The sequence below is a fragment of the Anomaloglossus baeobatrachus genome, chromosome 3 (genome assembly GCF_048569485.1).
Source record: "Anomaloglossus baeobatrachus isolate aAnoBae1 chromosome 3, aAnoBae1.hap1, whole genome shotgun sequence".
Lineage (NCBI taxonomy): Eukaryota > Metazoa > Chordata > Amphibia > Anura > Aromobatidae > Anomaloglossus > Anomaloglossus baeobatrachus.
Window position 1 is genome coordinate 575,720,815 of NC_134355.1, and position 18,656 is coordinate 575,739,470.

At 48.5% G+C, this 18,656-nt stretch overlaps 1 protein-coding gene across 1 annotated transcript in view; it reads right to left on the reverse strand.

Annotated features, from left to right (window-relative positions):
* Positions 1–4,988, reverse strand: part of UBXN7 (UBX domain protein 7) — a 67,736-nt gene extending 62,748 nt beyond the window's left edge. The window contains exon 1 of the mRNA XM_075340960.1: positions 4,717–4,988. Coding sequence (XP_075197075.1) covers positions 4,717–4,774 — 58 coding nt within the window. The 5' untranslated portion in view covers positions 4,775–4,988. The remainder of the gene's footprint in view (positions 1–4,716) is intronic.
* Positions 4,989–18,656: the final 13,668 nt, after the last annotated feature.

Sequence of the window (18,656 nt, forward strand, 5' to 3'; positions counted from 1 at the left end):
TTACCAGAATGGGGGAAAACATGCCAGGATAGGGGGAACATGAACATGCCAGGATGAGGAACATTTAGCAGGAAGGGTGACATTTACCAGGAAAGGGGACATTTACCAGTATAAGGGAACATGCCTGGATGAGGTACATTTACCAGGATGGGGTCATTTGACACCATGGGGGGGGGGGGGACATGCCAGGATGGGATACATTTACAATGATGGGATACATTTACCAGGATGGGGCCATGATGTGGACAAATATACCAGAATGTAGGAAATATATATCAGGATGGGGGACATGTTTGCCAGGAAGTGGCCAGGAAGGGGGACAGAACTACACAATGAAGGGGGCGGGGAGCAACTCGCACGTCTTTATGGGATTTCAAGATGTTCAGACTTTGAAATGTAGATGTGGATTACAGGTGACATCTGATTGCATTCCAGGCTAAACTCTGTCTAATATGCTGCAATTATTTCCAGAAAGATCAATCCAACTGCTGTGTCTGGAAAGGGCAGGGGCTCAGCTTCAATGTGTGGTAAACATGAGCGTGATGCCCCCTGCTGAAGAGAAGAGAAGACGGCAAAGGTAAAGCTGGGTTCACACTAAGCGACAGCGACAACGACGTCGCTGTTACGTCACCATTTTCTGTGACGTAACAGCGACCTTGTAAGTCGCTGTTATGATCGCTGCTTAGCTGTCAAACACAGCAGAAGCAGCAGCGATCATAACGACGCTGTGCTACATGTGCAGAGAGCAGGGAGCCGCGCTTAGCGCTGGCTCCTTGCTCTCCTAGGTACAGTACACATCGGGTTAATTAACCCGATGTGTACTGCAGCCACATGTGCACAGAGCAGGAGCCGGCGCTGGCAGCAAGGGCGGAGGCTGGTAACGAAGGTAAATATCGGGTAACCAGGGAAAGGTCTTCCCTTGGTTACCCGATGTTTACGCTGGTTACAGCTTACCGCAGCTGCCAGACGCCGGCTCCTGCTCCCTGCTCGCTTCATTTCGTCGCTCTCTCGCTGTCACACACAGCGATGTGTGCGTCACAGCGGGAGAGTGACGACCAAAAAATGAAGCTGGACATTCAGCAACGACCGGCGACCTCACAGCAGGGGCCAGGTCGTTGCTGGATGTCACACACAGCGACGGGACGTCGCTGCAACGTCACAGAAAATGGTGACGTAGCAGCGACGTCGTTGTCGCTGTGTGTGACACCAGCTTAAGGTTACAATCAATTATTTACATAATAGGATTGGTTGGCACTTCGGGAAAAAAAAATGGGTTTAGGGCTACAGTTTGGGCACTCGGCCTGTAAAAGGTTCGCCATGACTGCCCTATTCTATGGTTGATTGGATTGATATATGTATTTGGGCATTTTTGCATATTGATTTTTACATATTAATGTATTAGCCATTTGTTGTTAGGACTGACACATATCTTTGGGGTTTTTTTTTGCATGCTATATGATCATGATTCATTGGTGTTATTGATTGCAGTACATGGTCGAAAATCTGAGGTGGACACTTCTCAGAGGCTTATGCTTTATTATAGCAAACCTCTGTTTATTGTACTTCATGTTTTTAGATGTTTTTAAACTGTTGGTGTTTTTCCTACAATAAACTTTTGAATATTTATTGCCATTATTGTTTTGGTGATCTCCTCATTAGCACACCACCCTTTTCTCCTTTTCATTGTTGCTGCTTTCAGGTGTGCATTTGGAGGATCCCATTTATATTGCCTTTGTGCCCTCAAAAAGATTTTTTCAAATCACATGACCTAAAGCCCCACTCCAGAGGTTTGTTTTTGTTAAATTCATGACCAGGCACATTTTTCTTCTTTTCGTACAAACTCTGTTAATTTTTGCCTCCTTTTGTTAAAATATATGGGGACCAATTTTTATTTCATTTGTATACTTGCTCTATTTTTCTCCTGCCGCCTGACTTTAATAATAAACCACCTCTGCCTTTTGTGTGTGGAGTGTGGACAATGGACATCTAGGAGGGCCGGCTCCCCCCTCCTGCCTTCTGTGTGTGGAGTGTGGACAATGGACATCTAGGAGGGCCGGCTCCCCCCTCCTGCCTTCTGTGTGTGGAGTCTGGACATCTAGTAGAGCCGGCTCCCCCCTCCTGCCTTCTGTGTGTGGAGTCTGGACATCTAGGAGGGCCGGCTGCCCCCTCCTGCCTTCTGTGTGTGGAGTCTGGACATCTAGGAGGGCCGGCTGCCCCCTCCTGCCTTCTGTGTGTGGAGTCTGGACATCTAGTAGGGCCGGCTGCCCCCTCCTGCCTTCTGTGTGTGGAGTCTGGACATCTAGTAGGGCCGGCTGCCCCCTCCTGCCTTCTGTGTGTGGAGTCTGGACATCTAGTAGAGCCGGCTCCCCCCTCCCGCCTTCTGTGTGTGGAGTCTGGACATCTAGGAGGGCCGGCTGCCCCCTCCTGCCTTCTGTGTGTGGAGTCTGGACATCTAGTAGAGCCGGCTCCCCCCTCCTGCCTTCTGTGTGTGGAGTCTGGACATCTAGTAGAGCCGGCTCCCCCCTCCTGCCTTCTGTGTGTGGAGTCTGGACATCTAGGAGGGCCGGCTCCCCCCTCCTGCCTTCTGTGTGTGGAGTCTGGACATCTAGGAGGGCCGGCTCCCCCCTCCTGCCTTCTGTGTGTGGAGTCTGGACATCTAGGAGGGCCGGCTCCCCCCTCCTGCCTTCTGTGTGTGGAGTCTGGACATCTAGGAGGGCCGGCTCCCCCCTCCTGCCTTCTGTGTGTGGAGTCTGGATATCTAGGAGGGCCGGCTCCCCCCTCCTGCCTTCTGTGTGTGGAGTCTGGACATCTAGGAGGGCCGGCTCCCCCCTCCTGCCTTCTGTGTGTGGCGTCTGGACATCTAGGAGGGCCGGCTCCCCCCTCCTGCCTTCTGTGTGTGGCGTCTGGACATCTAGTAGAGCCGGCTGCCCCCTCCTGACTTCAGTGTGTGGAGTGTGGACATCTAGTAGAGCCAGCTGCCCCCTCCTGCCTTCAGTGTGTGGAGTGTGGACATCTAGGAGGGCCGGCTCCCCCCTCCTGACTTCAGTGTGTGGAGTGTGGACATCTAGGAGGGCCGGCTCCCCCCTCCTGACTTCAGTGTGTGGAGTGTGGACATCTAGGAGGGCCGGCTCCCCCCTCCTGACTTCAGTGTGTGGAGTGTGGACATCTAGGAGAGCCAGCTGCCCCCTCCTGCCTTCAGTGTGTGGAGTGTGGACATCTAGGAGAGCCAGCTGCCCCCTCCTGCCTTCAGTGTGTGGAGTGTGGACATCTAGGAGAGCCAGCTGCCCCCTCCTGCCTTCAGTGTGTGGAGTGTGGACATCTAGGAGAGCCAGCTGCCCCCTCCTGCCTTCAGTGTGTGGAGTGTGGACATCTAGGAGAGCCAGCTGCCCCTCCTGCCTTCTGTGTGTGGAGTCTGGACATCTAGGAGGGCCGGCTCCCCTCTCCTGCCTTCTGTGTGTGGCGTCTGGACATCTAGGAGAGCCAGCTGCCCCCTCCTGCCTTCTGTGTGTGGAGTCTGGACATCTAGGAGGGCCGGCTCCCCTCTCCTGACTTCAGTGTGTGGAGTGTGGACATCTAGGAGGGCCGGCTCCCCCCTCCTGCCTTCTGTGTGTGGAGTCTGGACATCTAGGAGGGCCGGCTCCCCCCTCCTGCCTTCAGTGTGTGGAGTCTGGACATCTAGGAGGGCCGGCTCCCCCTCCTGACTTCAGTGTGTGGAGTCTGGACATCTAGGAGGGCCGGCTCCCCCCTTCTGTGTGTGGAGTCTGGACATCTAGGAGGGCCGGCTCCCCCTTCTGCCTTCTGTGTGTGGAGTCTGGACATCTAGGAGGGCCGGCTCCCCCCTCCTGACTTTCATAATAAACCACTCCTGCCTTCTGTGTAGAATCTGGACATCTAGAAGAGTCGGGTCCCCGCTCGACTTTAAAACATCCTCCAGTGTAACATAAGGGTAGGTCCAATATTTTAAGATGCTGGGTGGTCTGCATAAAGTTAAAGGGTCTTTTGTCAACTTATCTCCTGCCATAGAATAGGGGATAACTTCCTGATCTCTGGAACCCCCAATACGAACAACCAGAGCTCCTGTGTGAATGGCGCTGAGGTTGACCACGCGCCCCCCTGGAGGTGCCCGCACCGGGCTCTGCTGGCCTTCAGCACGCTCATAAGGATGAATGAAGCAGAAGTGGTTGATCACCCTCCCGTTCTTATGAGGCTCTGAAGAACCCTGGTTGTCAGGATCAGTGGGGGTCGCAGCGGTCAGACCCCAGTGATCAGGACGTTATTCCTTTACACATGGATAGGCGATAACTTCCAAACCTGTGATCCCCTTTAAATGTACAATATTTATAATCATAGAGGAACCCGCTGCACTTATGATAAATACACCGGCCTCATCTGCAGTAATGGACGCCAGGTAACGTGTATGGGGCCTCCAATGCCAGGGGAGCAGAGAGCACTGTGCTGTCAGGAAGAGGCCACCAGAGGAGGCGGCAGCAGCTTCTCCAATACCAAGACAGAACATGGCCAGCACGGATGTAGGCAAGAAAAGCATGTGCTCTCTACGAGATATGTACAGAAACAGGAGCCTGTGACAGGAAGAGTTGTCATAGTCTCGGCTATAACCATTACACACAGGTAATGGTGCGGTATCCACACACGGCCAGTCCCTGGAGAGGACCCCCGGCCCAGCACCGCCGCCGCTGCCGCTGCCCTTCTGCTCACCAGTAATAGAGATGAACTCCCTCAACAACTGGGCTGCGACCCCGCCATCCGCCTCCATCTTCTCCGCGCCACACAACAACAACCGCTGACGTCACAGCCGACCCCGCCCGGTCCGCTCGTGCCCGTGCGGCTGTGAACACTAGAGGTACATATACCTCATCACCGAATACTCCAGTCTTGTCCAGCCCAATACTCTATACAGCGGGGAACACACTGTTGTAGTGGGCAGTATGGCCGGTGCACATAGTCCCCGGAGCCCTGGAGATAGCGGGATGGTCAGCAAGGCCAACAGATTTACCCGGCGGCCATGACTTTGAAGATCAAAAGAAAAGTCTGTATGCGGAAATTCTTCCCCTCTAGTGTTTTACGAACTATGTTTGTAGCCACGCATGCGCAGTTCTATTTCAAACAAGCTTTATTTATATTTACAGATAACAATCGTGAAGTACAGGGATTTGGCGCCCTCCAATCCTGCGATGACAAACGCAAGGAAGTTACTGAACGAATGGATATAGAAAACAAACAGAAACCCCTTCTTTATTTCCCTATGGTCCGTGTAGGTGCGGACAATATCAGCTGCTTTTCAACTAAAAAATGCGACTGCTGGCAGTATCACCTATGATAAGGCACCCTGTACTAGACACTACTATAGATGCACTAGCCAGTAAGTACTGCATATGGGACACTCTCTGGTAGGCACACCATATAGGGCACACTGGTAGGTGCAGCCTATATGTACACTTGTAGTTATATACTGGATAAGGGGCACTCACTAGTAGGCACCACATTTAGAAGCAAAGTACTGAGAACTGTCAGGACGGTGTCAGGAAAAACCTGGACAGCAGAATGGCTCAGTAGTTAGCACTGCTCTATTTATAGAGCAGCACGTGGCTCAGTGGTTAGCACTGTGCTAGATATAGGGCAGCACGGTAGTGATGGGTAAAATGCGATTTTTTGGTGAGTCGGCTCTTTTGGCTCCGAAAACGGCTCTTCATTTCCTATTACCTTTGGCTTTAAATTTGAAGCCCAATTCTGGTATGTTTTAACCCATGATTGTATACCTTTTAGTAAAAATCTACACATGTGCCAATTTATGACATAAAACAGAATAGTTTCCAGAATAACCAGATTTTATATTATTTGCTGTAAAAACTTTAACAAACACAATGTTTGATAAAAAAAAAATGCAGAAATCAAACAAGTGCAATTCAATTAGCTCAACACTACTGGCAATTGTATGCAAAATCGGATGTGATGTGAGAGGCTGCACTGCCTTGTATAGGACTAGTTCTGTGCATGAAGTGGTTCCTCAGATTGGCACTGCTATCATGTAACAGGGGCTGCTGGGAGGTTATTCACATACCAGAAACAACAGAACCATTCCAAGCTGCACTAGCTAATGGTGCATTTACACAGTCGATGCAGCACCCGAGCCTGTGATCCAGTGATGCTCAATCCAGCATCGCGGATCATTTGTTCTCTTCCATTCAAGTGAATGGGAGAGAACAAGGGACGCACATTTACATCCGCTGTTTCTCCCTCGCTCAGCGAGGATTTACAAACTGGCGGTAAATAACTATAATCAGGCTAAATCCAGATGTCAGTGTTCCTTTAATAAAGTGCCTGACTGCTGCTTGCTTGTCACAGATTGGAGGGGGCGGGGCTGTGAGTCAGTGCTATGTGCGGCAGCAGGAGGAGCATGCATTCTCAGTCTCCTGGATAAGATCAGAGTGACTACTGCCGGGAGGGAGGGGCCGGGAGGGGCGGGGCAAGAGGGGACTGACTGTGGAATGGAACTGGCAAAGAGCCGTTTATATTTCAATTGGCTCCCTGCCAGGAGCCGACTCATATGATTCACTATGAAGAGCCGGCTCTTAGAGCCGGCTCGTTCAGGAGCTACCCATCACTACAGCACGGTGGCTCGTTGGTTCGCATTGTACTATAGATAGGACAGTACGGTGGCTCAGTGGTTAGTACATATAGGGTGGCTCAGTGGTTAGCACTGTACTAGATATAGGGCAGCACGGTGGCTCAGTGGTTAGCACTGTACCCAGTGGCGTAGCTAGGGTTTCAGCTCAGGGGGGGGCAAAACATCTGAGTGGGCCCCTTACCAGGTAACTATGATAACTACGGTGGCGCAGACTAATCGTGGGTATAGTGGAACCTCGGCAGATGACACTGATATTACCGCTATATGGTGACTATATAGAGGTAGATATCGGTGCTGCAGCACATACAAGAGGTCACAGTGCAGTTATAGATGGTGACTTACAGCTGACGTTCTTTCGGATGGAGTTGTTCACCTTTTCCGTCTTTTCCATCTGGCCCAGACCGACATGACGACTTCTTCCAGCCACAACTCATCTACAGAAATTAAAACAAAGACATATTTGACTCCTAACACTTCCGGCCCCGTACCCCATCTAATCCCAACCTGCACAAACCCCTCATCCTGCCGTCACCCCAATACTGAGCCACTGCTGCCGTGTGTGTCCCTATTACTGCACCTGCTGTGTGCACAAAAACCATGCTCCTCTTACTGCCACACATAATAATGCCACCACTGTGCCTCCACATAATAATGCCACCACTGTGCCCCCATATAATAATAATACCACCACTGTGCTCCCACATAATAATGCCACCACTGTGCCCCCCATAGTAATGCCACCACTGTGCCCCCACATAATAATGCCACCACTGTGCCCCCCCATAGTAATGCCACCACTGTGCCCCCCACATAATAATGCCACCACTGTGCCCCCACATAATAATGCCACCACTGTGCCTCCACATAGTAATGCCACTACTGTGCTCCGAACATATTAATGCCACCACTGTGCCCTCACATAATGTCACCACTGTGCCTCCCACTTAATAATGCCACCACTGTGCCTCCACATAATAATGCCACCACTGTGTCCCCCACATAATAATGCCACAACTGTGCCTCCACATAATAATGCCACCACTGTGCCTCCACATAGTAATGCCACCACTGTGCCTCCCCATAGTAATGCCACCACGGTGCCCCCCCATAGTGATGCCACCACTGTGCCCCCCACATAATAATGCCACCACTGTGCCCCCAAATAATAATGCCACCACCGTGCCTCCACATAATAATGCCACCACCGTGCCTCCACATAATAATGCCACCACTGTGCCCCCAAATAATAATGCCACCACTGTGCCTCCACATAATAATGCCACCACTTTGCCTCCACATAGTACTGCCACCACTGTGCCCCCCACATATTAATTCCACCACTGTGCCCCCAAATAATAATGCCACCACCGTGCCTCCACATAATAATGCCACCACTGTGCCCCCAAATAATAATGCCACCACCGTGCCTCCACATAATAATGCCACCACTGTGCCTCCACATAGTAATGCCACCACTGTGCCCCTCACATATTAATTCCACCACTGTGCCCCCCACATATTAATGCCACCACTGTGCTCTTTACATGGTAAAATGCCTCATTTGTGCCCTCTAAATGGTAACATTTCCCCCTAGAAAATATTAATGACCTGTGTAAATGCCCTAGAAAGGTGCCCACATATTGTTCCTAGAAAGTAATAGAGCCCCCAGTGTGCCTTTCACGGTCACAATACCCTGAGTACCCCTATAACAATAATGGTTCCTAAGTGTCCACTTAACATTTAATAATGTCCCTCCCATGTACAGCTCCCCTATACACAGTATGAAGCCCTTATACCTCCCCTATACACAGTATGAAGCCCTTATACCTCCCCTATACACAGTATGAAGGCCTTATACCTCCCCTATACACAGTATGATGTTCCCATGGCTCCCCTATACACAGTAAGATGCCTCTACCCCTTCCCTATACATAATATACCTCTACACCTCCCCTATACACAGTATGATGGGCCTACAGCTCCTTACAGACACCCGCGTACAGCCGTATACACATACACACACCTGCGTACAGCCGTATACACATGAACACACCTGCGTACAGCCGTATACACATGGACAGCCCTGCGTACAGCCGTATACACATACAGACATCTGCGTACAGCCGTATACACATACAGACACCTGCGTACAGCCGTATACACAGACACCTGCGTACAGCCGTACACACATAGACACCCCTGCGTACAGCCGTATACACATACACACACCTGCATACAGCCGTATACACATACACACACCTGCGTACAGCCGTATACACATACAGACACCCCTGCGTACAGCTGTATACACATACACACCTGCGTACAGCCGTATACACATACAGACATCTGCGTACAGCCGTATACACATACAGACATCTGCGTACAGCCGTATACACATACAGACACCTGCGTACAGCCATATACACATACAGACACCTGCGTACAGCCGCATACACATACAGACACCTGCGTACAGCCGTATACACATACAGACACCTGCGTACAGGCATATACACATACAGACATCTGCGTACAGCCATGTACACATACAGACACCTGCGTACAGCCATATACACATACAGACACCTGCGTACAGCCGTATACACATACAGACACCTGCGTACAGGCATATACACATACAGACATCTGCGTACAGCCGTATACACATACAGACACCTGCGTACAGCCATATACACATACAGACACCTGCGTACAGCCGTATACACATACAGACACCTGCGTACAGCCATATACACATACAGACACCTGTGTACAGCCGTATACACATACAGATATCTGCGTACAGCCGTATACACATACAGACACCTGCGTACAGCCGTATACACATACAGACATCTGTGTACAGCCGTATACACATACAGATATCTGCGTACAGCCGTATACACATACAGACACCTGCGTACAGCCGTATACATATACAGACACCTGGGTACAGCCGTATACACATACAGATATCTGCGTACAGCCGTATACACATACAGACACCTGCGTACAGCCGTATACACATACAGACATCTGCGTACAGCTGTACACACACACACACATCTGCATACAGCCATATACACATACAGACATCTGCGTACAGCTGTATAAACATACACACACCTGCATACAGCCATATAAACATACACACACCTGCGTACAGCCATATACACACACATATATACAGACACCTGCGTACAGCCGTATACACACACATATATATATACACAGACACCTGCGTACAGCCATATACACCCACATATATACAGACACATACACAGATATAGTCACATAGAAGTGTATACATATTTGAAAACATTCACATACAAATAATCATACACAAAAGACAGACACAATCCTATACACACAGACACATACTGGAGGTGCTTTTTACTTTTGATGATTGGGGGACACTTCTGTCTCGTGCAGCCACAGACTTGTTTCATGCCATGGTAAATCCCTCTAAGCTAAAGGACCTGTGGTGACGTCACGCCCATGTGATCAGAAGGGGCGGGACCTCAGCAACGCAGGTGATGACAGAAAGAAACTCCAGGTGTCCTGGAGTTCTTTACAATAGAAACGGGGACCGAGGTAAGACCTCCAGATGGAGGGTGCAGGGGGGCGCAGGGGGAGAGGGGGGGGGCGAAGCCTACATGATTATAGTGGACGGGAGGAAACATGGCCACGCCCACTAACAAAGCCGGTCACGCCCACTACCCAGTCAGCTTCTAATCACTGGGATGCAGCCACAACACTGGATGGAGGCAGCGCGTGCTGCATGACGTCATTATAACGCACGTGGCCGCGCACTGGGCATGCCAGCGGCCGGGTCTCCTCTACTATGCGGCGGTCAGCACTGTCTGCGCCTGTCAGTGTGGCCGGCCACATCTTAGTACAAGAGACACGGCCGCGCGCAATTCACTCTGCGCGGCCATGTGTGTTATAATGACATTATGCAGCAGGCGGCCCGCGGCCGGCCCTCAACAATAGCTGGGAGAGCAGCCTGGGGGGAAATTGCCTCCCCCCCCCCCCCCCCCCCCCCCCGCTCGGCGCTGAGGGATGACGTCACCACGCCGGGACTTTGTGTACTGCGTGTGCTCTGTCATCCGCAGCAGCGCAGGGAGATCATGTCTCCTCCGCACTGCCGCAGAGGTTAACTATATCGGCGCGCTGTGCACGCTCATATAGGTAATGGTATTGCAGCTCCGGGTGGGCCCCCTCTGAGCACAGGGCCCGGGGCGGCAGCACCCTCTGCCCCCACGCTAGTTACGCTACTGACTGTACTAGATATAGGGCAGCATGGTGGCTCAGTGGTTTGCATTGCATTATAGATAGGGCAGCACGGTGGCTCAGTGGTTAGCACTGTACTAGATATAGGGCAGCACGGTGGCTCAGTGGTTTGCATTGCACTATAGATAGGGCAGTACGGTGGCTCAGTGGTTGGCACTGTACTATATATAGGGCAGTACGGTGGCTCAGAGGTTAGCACTGTACTATACATAGGGCAGCACAGTGGCTCAGTGCTTAGCACTGTACTATATATATAGGGCAGCATGGTGGCTCAGTGGTTTGCATTGCATTATAGATAGGGCAGCATGGTTGCTCAGTGGTTAGCAATGCAGTCTTGCCACGCTGGGTTCCTTAGTTTAAATCTCATCAAGGACAACATCTGCAAGGAGTTTGCATGTTCTCACCATATTGACATGAGTTTCCTCCAGGTTCTCCGGTTTCCTCCCACACTCCAAAAATACTGATAGCGAATTTAGAATGTGAGCCCCAATGGGGACAGTGATGATCACATCTGTAAAGTGCTGTGGAATTAATAGCGCTATATAAGTGAGGGAAATAAATATAGCCGCAGCCTGGGTCCCGTACAGTTCTACTTGGCCGGTGTCTTCCAGTATAAGATGTTTGTTTGACTTTCACCTTTTGTACATTTGGTATCTTTACATTTTGATTTACACTCTGGAGAAATACGAGGATCCGAGTCCACACATAAGATATCCGAGAACTCCGGGATACACAATTTGTCTAGTTGTCAGCCTGCGAAGTAGATGACAGCTCCTGATGAGACCTACAGGCGGCCTCATCAACAAGAACATCCGACACCTGCAAGGAATGGTCCGCTTTCTGGAAGGACGAAAAGTCTCTATAATTCCATAGTATAAGTATAAATATACTGTATACTGCTACAACCTGGGTATAATATTATATAGATCTGTACAGCTAAAATATTATCCATATCGTTTCCTGTAGTGATATGGAGTATGCTGGTATAACATGGGCATCTCCTGTATATAATTATGTATGTACAACTGGTATAACATGGGCATCTCCTGTATATAATTATATATGTACAGCTGGTATAACCTGGGCATCTACTGTACATAATTATATATGTACAGCTGGTATAACCTGGGCATCTCCTGTATATAATTATATATGTACAGTTGGTATAAAATGACCATGATTTTGTATACAGTATATACAAGTGTTGTGGATCCAATGTAACATTTTACTGTAAGGTTCAATTACAAGAGACATTTGGGAAAATAGAGGAAATTCTTTCTTTTATTTATTTTTTTACTACTTCAAAAAAGAAAAACAAAGACCTTTTGAAAGCCTTTGTGGAGAATATGGAGGCGACCTGTAAACATGCACTTTCCCTTTATTTTGCTAACAGTCAAGGTGTAGAGGACAACACATGGTAATAAAGGCTTTGAAATAAGTTTTTTACAAGTTTTTGAAGTATTAAACTATTCCCATTTCTCAAGTTCTAGAAGTGTGTCACAAAGTTTGCCATCATGGCAGCATGCATTTAGAACTAGACCTTGGCATGGTCAGTGAGTTTAGTGAGAATCCAGATGAAACAGATATAACTTATCATCAGAGTTGGATCTGGGGGGGCACGTGGGGCATTTGCCCTGGTCATAGCCAGCAGGGGGCATTGTCGGACCCCCTGATACAGCAGCCCGAGGTGTATCCCTGGCGGCTGCATTTTGCTGCCCCCAATAGTGGGAGTTGGAGGTTCTCTGAGTTAGCTGTCAAGCTGACATCCGGCTCAGTGAAGGTGAAGCGCGCTGGCTCCCAGCAAATAATTGTACAATTGAAGCCCTCACCGCTGACACTTCCAGGTTAGGGCAACATATATAGAATGATCAGGTCATCTAACCACACTGCTGATGTTACTCTCTGGTGCTGAAGAGGCGCAAAGATCATTTATTGGTGTGATAAGTGCTTCAGTGAAGCTGAAGACATCATGGGGAGCGAGGTGGGGGGTGTATAAGAAAACAGTATTGTGAGTGTGGGGGAATGGGTGAGGACACAGTATGGGGTGTGAGGGAGGGAATGTGTGATGAAACACTATGGTGAGTGAGGGGGACAAATGGGTGCTGACATAGTATAAGGAGTGGGGAGGGATGTGTGAGGAAGCAGTATGGTGAGCAAGAGGGGAGGAATGGGTGGAGACATAGTATAAGAAGCGGGGCATGTGTGACGAAAGTATGGTGAGCGAGGGGGGAGTAATGGGTGTAGACATAGTATGAGGAGAAGGGGGTGATGTGTGAGGAAACAGTATGTGAGCAAGGGGGAGGAATGAGTGCAGACATAGTATAAGGAGCAGGGGGTGATGTGTGAGGAAACAGTATGGTGAGTGAGGAGGAGAAATGGGTGCAGATATAGTATAAGGAGCTGGGGGGATGTGTGAAGAGACAGTGTGATGAACGAGGTGGAGGAAGACATGCCAACATAGTATAAGGTGCGGGGGGGATGTGTGAGGAAAATTATGGTGAGCAAGGGGGAGAAATGGGTGCAGACATAATATACGGAGATAGGGATGTGTGAGGAGACAGTGTGGTGAGCGAGGGGGAGGAATGGGTGCAGACATAGCATAAGGAGCAGGGGGATGTGTGAGGAAACAGTATGGTAAGTGAAGGGGTCGAATAGGTGCAAACGTAGTATAAGAGCGGGGGATGTGTGAGGAAACAGTATTGTAAGGAAGGAGGGTGGAATGGGTGCAGACATAGAATAACGAGTGGGGAGGAGATATGTGAGGGAACAGTGTGGTGAGCGAGGGGGGTGGAAATTGTGTAAGGATATAGTATCGTGAGCGAGGGGGGAGGAATGAGTGCAGACATAGAATAAGAAGCGGGGGGATGTGTGAGAAGACAGCATGGTGTGCTAGAGGGGAGGAATAGGTGCAGACATAGTATAATGAGTGGAGAGGATATATAAGGGAACAGTATTGGGAGCGAGGAGGGGATGTGGGTATGGACACAGTATGTGGTGCAAGGAGGGAATGGGTGAGGAAACAATATGAGGAGGGAGAAATCTGTGAGGAGTCTAATGAGGGCAATAATTTGAGGAGACATTATGGGGGAAGAAAAGTGTGAAGGGTTACAGAATAGAGACTGAGTAGTGTGGGGGGTATAGAAAGGGGGTAGCACAAGGGGACAGTGTAAGGGCACAGTAAGGAAGGGACAGTATCCCGAGGAGAGGACTGTGATGAGGGGGCACAGTGGAGGTTGGTGGCTATAGAGGGGGCACAGTGTGAAGATGGGGCCCAGTATTGTAAGGAGAGGGCAGTGTATAGGGCATGTACAATAAGAGGGATAGTGTGTGGGTCATATTTTGTGCAGGGAACACAGTGAGGGGGCTATGTTTATTCAGGGCACAGCGTAAGCAGATATTTTTACTCAGGTGCATTATAATGGCACTGTTATTTTTAAGGACATCATGTCAAGATGTGCTGCAAAAGACCAGGGAAGAGGGAGATCTGCAGAGACGAGCTGTGGAAGTGAAAAGTCATAATGGAATCTGGACAAGAAAGAGAATATATCTGATCGGAGAAGATGTCAACTATAAAAAGTACCTGGTCGTAAATGTTGATTTGTGATTCTGCCTGTGTATAATCAGTACTGTGGCTCCTGTATGGTCCGCAGTCTGATGATGACTAATAACTCCCAGTATCTCCTTACCATTGTTAAGGACATGCTGGAAGGTGTAGGTTGATGCAATACAAATGTATATGGATCTTACGTGATATTGTAATTGATATACCATGGTAGTTCTGGTACTGAATTCATCTACGAATGGTGGTCCTAGTGATGTATTTATGTACTGCTGGTCATCCTGGTGGGGTAATTATGTAGTGGTTCTGGTGATTTATACTTGTAATAATGGTGAGTCTTGTGTTGTATATCTGTACTAATGGTGGTTTTGATGATGTAGTTTTATACTGATGGTGGTTCTGGTGATGTATTACTATACTGATGGTGGTTCTGGTGATGTATGTGGAGACACGGGGCTCAGTGGGTGCTCTCGTCCACCAAAACCCGCCGCCTTTAGAAAGACAGCGTGGCTCAGGGCTCATCCCAACTGAACGTCGGCCTCCTTAACCGTGGGCGTAACACTACTCAGACAACACAGGGTGAGGGAACCACAATAATTAGACTTTATTGGATCCCCAAACAATTAACGGCACATAACACATAACCAGCAAAACACACAAATGTAACAGGCAACAGAGTCTCACCCTTCCGCTGGCTCACCAGGGATTTAGAATGTCCATGCCTCACAGGTTCCAAGCTGTCTGAGGTCTGCAAAGTCTGTAACAGGTGACTGAACTGTCCCAACCTGAGTGTCCTCCTTAGGTAGTCCTGGTTTGATGTTAAAATCCTGGCAGCCGGAATCGAGATCCCTAGGCTGTGGATATGGTCTCCAACCGGATCCGGAGTCCCTAGATTGAAGCCATAAGATGTCCTGATCCTCCAGTCAGCTCCAAAGAGCTTAGACTGGATCCATCAACCATCATCAACCCTGGTGGCTTAAAGAAGTCCCTTTTATAGCCACAGCCTTCCACTTAGATACACTGCGTCCTCATCGATTGGTTGGACAAGATCACCTCTCCCATTGGATGAATCTCAAGCTGCATAGACAATGTTCATTTAAATGATATGGGTAGAAAGACTGAGGGTGTACATGTAAACTGGGAGTCACCGACTAGACAATGGCTACTAAGGTAATTACATTATCAATACACAACTACAATACAATGGTTACTGGAAATGTCTGGAGAACAATACCTCTGGCTTTCAGTGGCCAACACAATTACATTGAGTCAACAAGAGTCTTGTAAAAACAATGAGGGACTTCTCCCCCCGTCTATAGACAATCTATCATGCTGTCTGGCTGGATTTTAAGAAACTTTAACCCATGAGAGTCCATGTCGTCACATTCCTCCCCCTTCTTAATATTAGCCAGACATGATAGGCTTCCGATCATCCTTCTCCTCTTGTCGGGAAAGCCCATCCGCATTTCCATGGTTCTTGCCTTGTTTATGGGAGATGGAAAAAATGTAAGATTGTAATGCCAGACTCCACCTGAGCAAGCGTCCGTTGTCCCTGGCAGTGCGATTTAGCCAACTCAATGGATTGTGGTCAGTGAGGACTGTAAACTCATTGCCATAGAGGTAAGGCTGCAATTTTTTCAGGGCCCAGACTATGGCCAGGCATTCTTTTTCTATGGTGGCATAAGCCCTCTCTCGGTCCAACAGTTTCCGGGAGAGGTAAGCTATCGGATGTTCCTCACCGTTGTCCCCCACTTGGCTAAGTACAGCTCCTAGTCCTGTGTCCGATGCGTCTGTTTGGACAATGAATCTGCGACGGAAGTCAGGAGCAGTCAAGACTGGGCTTTGGGCTAGCCGGTCTTTCAATTGGAGGAACGCAGTTTCACATTCTGGGGTCCAGATAAGGTTACGGGCATATCTTTTGGTTGTGAGGTCAGTGAGCGGTTTTGCTATGGTACTGTAATTGGGGATAAACTTTCGATAATAGTTTGCGGTTCCTAGAAATGCACGGACCTGTTTTTGATTGATCGGGCGTGGCCACTGGATAATGGCTTCTACTTTTGCAGGTTCGGGACGAATGCACACACTTCCCACCCGATGTCCCAGGTATAGCACTTCGGCCATCCCCATTTGGCATTTGTCAGGTCGGATGGTGAGCTGGGCTTTGGCTACCCTCTGCAGCACCTGGGACACATGCTGAAGATGCTCTTCCCAAGTGTCGCTGAAGATAGCGATGTCATCCAAATAGGCCTGGGCATACCCCTGACATCCCTCTAGTAAATGGTCTACCATCCTCTGGAAGGTGGCTGGGGCGTTTTTCATCCCAAAAGGCATGCTGGTAAACTCAAAGAGGCCAAAAGGGGTTATGAAGGCCGATTTCTCTTGAGCATCTTTTGTGAGTGGGATCTGCCAGTATCCCTTGCTCAAATCGAGGGTAGATATAAACCGAGACCCCCCTAACCTATCTAGTAGTTGATCCACCCGGGGCATGGGGTAAGCATCTGTAATCGTGACCTCATTGAGCAGTCTATAGTCCACACAGAAACGAGTACTCTTGTCCTTTTTTGGCACCAATACCACACTGGCAGCCCATGGGCTATGGGAGGGGACTATGACTCCCATATTTAACATGTCATCCACCTCGGCCTTCATCATTGCCAACACAGGAGGGGTCACCCGGTAGGCGGGTTGTCTTAGTGGGGTGACTGCCCCTGTATTGACATGATGCTGGACCAGGGGGGTTCTACCAGGCTGACTTGTGAACAGGGTTTCATATGTTCCGAGTATGTCTGATATCTGTCGCTTCTGTGATGGACAAAGCTGCTCCCCTAGTGATACATCTTTTACCCCCATTTCCCTTTTGGAGTCCACTAATAGGTCTTGGATCTGGTCCAACTCTGGATCATCTAACTCTGGACAGCAAACTGCTAAATTGGTGACTTTTCGTTCCTCATAAGCTAGGGACTTCTCCCCCCGTCTATAGACAATCTATCATGCTGTCTGGCTGGATTTTAAGAAACTTTAACCCATGAGAGTCCATGTCGTCACAATGTATTCATAAATTGATGGCAGTTCTTCTGATGTATTCATGTACTAATGGTGATTCTGGTAATGTATTTATGTACTGATAAAGGTTACAATGCTGTATTTCTGTACTGATGGGGGATCTAGTGATGTATGTCTGTACTGATGGTGATTTAGTGATGTATTATTGAGCTGTTATTGATTCTGATCCTGTACACATGTAACAATCCATAACTTGGAAGATTACGTGATACCTGGCTATATTAGTAAAGTATTGTGCTGTCTGAAAAGTATTTTTGTTAAGAGCATTAAAGGGATAGTCCAAATTTGTAATGAAAGTCTGCAGTCACTATATGGGGGATACTGAGCGGAGAATTAGAGAGTAAAATTAGTATATCCAGTGTATATAGTATATATGTTTATATTCTGTACGTATGGGACAATATGGGGGATAGAGAATGGATGGTTAGAGATAGGATCAGTGTATCCAGTATATATAGTATATATGTTTATGTTCTGTAAGTACAGGTCAATATGGAGGACAATGAGTGCAGAATTAGACTAAGATTAGTGTATCCAGTGTATATATAGTATATATTGTATATACCTCTATATCCTGTAGGTATAGGGTGATATGGGGGATAATGAGTGTTAGGGCTCGGAGCAGTGTATCCAGTATATATAGTATATATGTTTATGTTCTGTACATATGGGACAATATGGGGGAAAGAGAATAGATGGTTAGAGCTAGGATCAGTGTATCCAGTATGTATATATATATTTATACCTCTATATTCTGTATCTTCTCCTTCCTTCCTCCGTAGCTTGAAGCTTTACCCGCCTTGAAGACCTGGATGAAGCCTCCTCTTTATTTGGATTATTTATCCAACCTTACCTATAGTATATGTGGCCTTTATTAAATTATTGTAATTATGTGTTGAGATTTATGAGCGGTGTTTTGCCATCTGATTGATGGCTTTCATTGATCCAATTTTCTATGTTATATTTGCTCCCCCTGGTATCACTGGTTGTGATGTTTTTGGGTGGTCTGTGCCATCCCCTCTGATGCCTGATCTGACGCTACTGCATTGTTTTATCCCTGGTGCCAGTAACTGTGTCGCGGTGTGTGCCCGC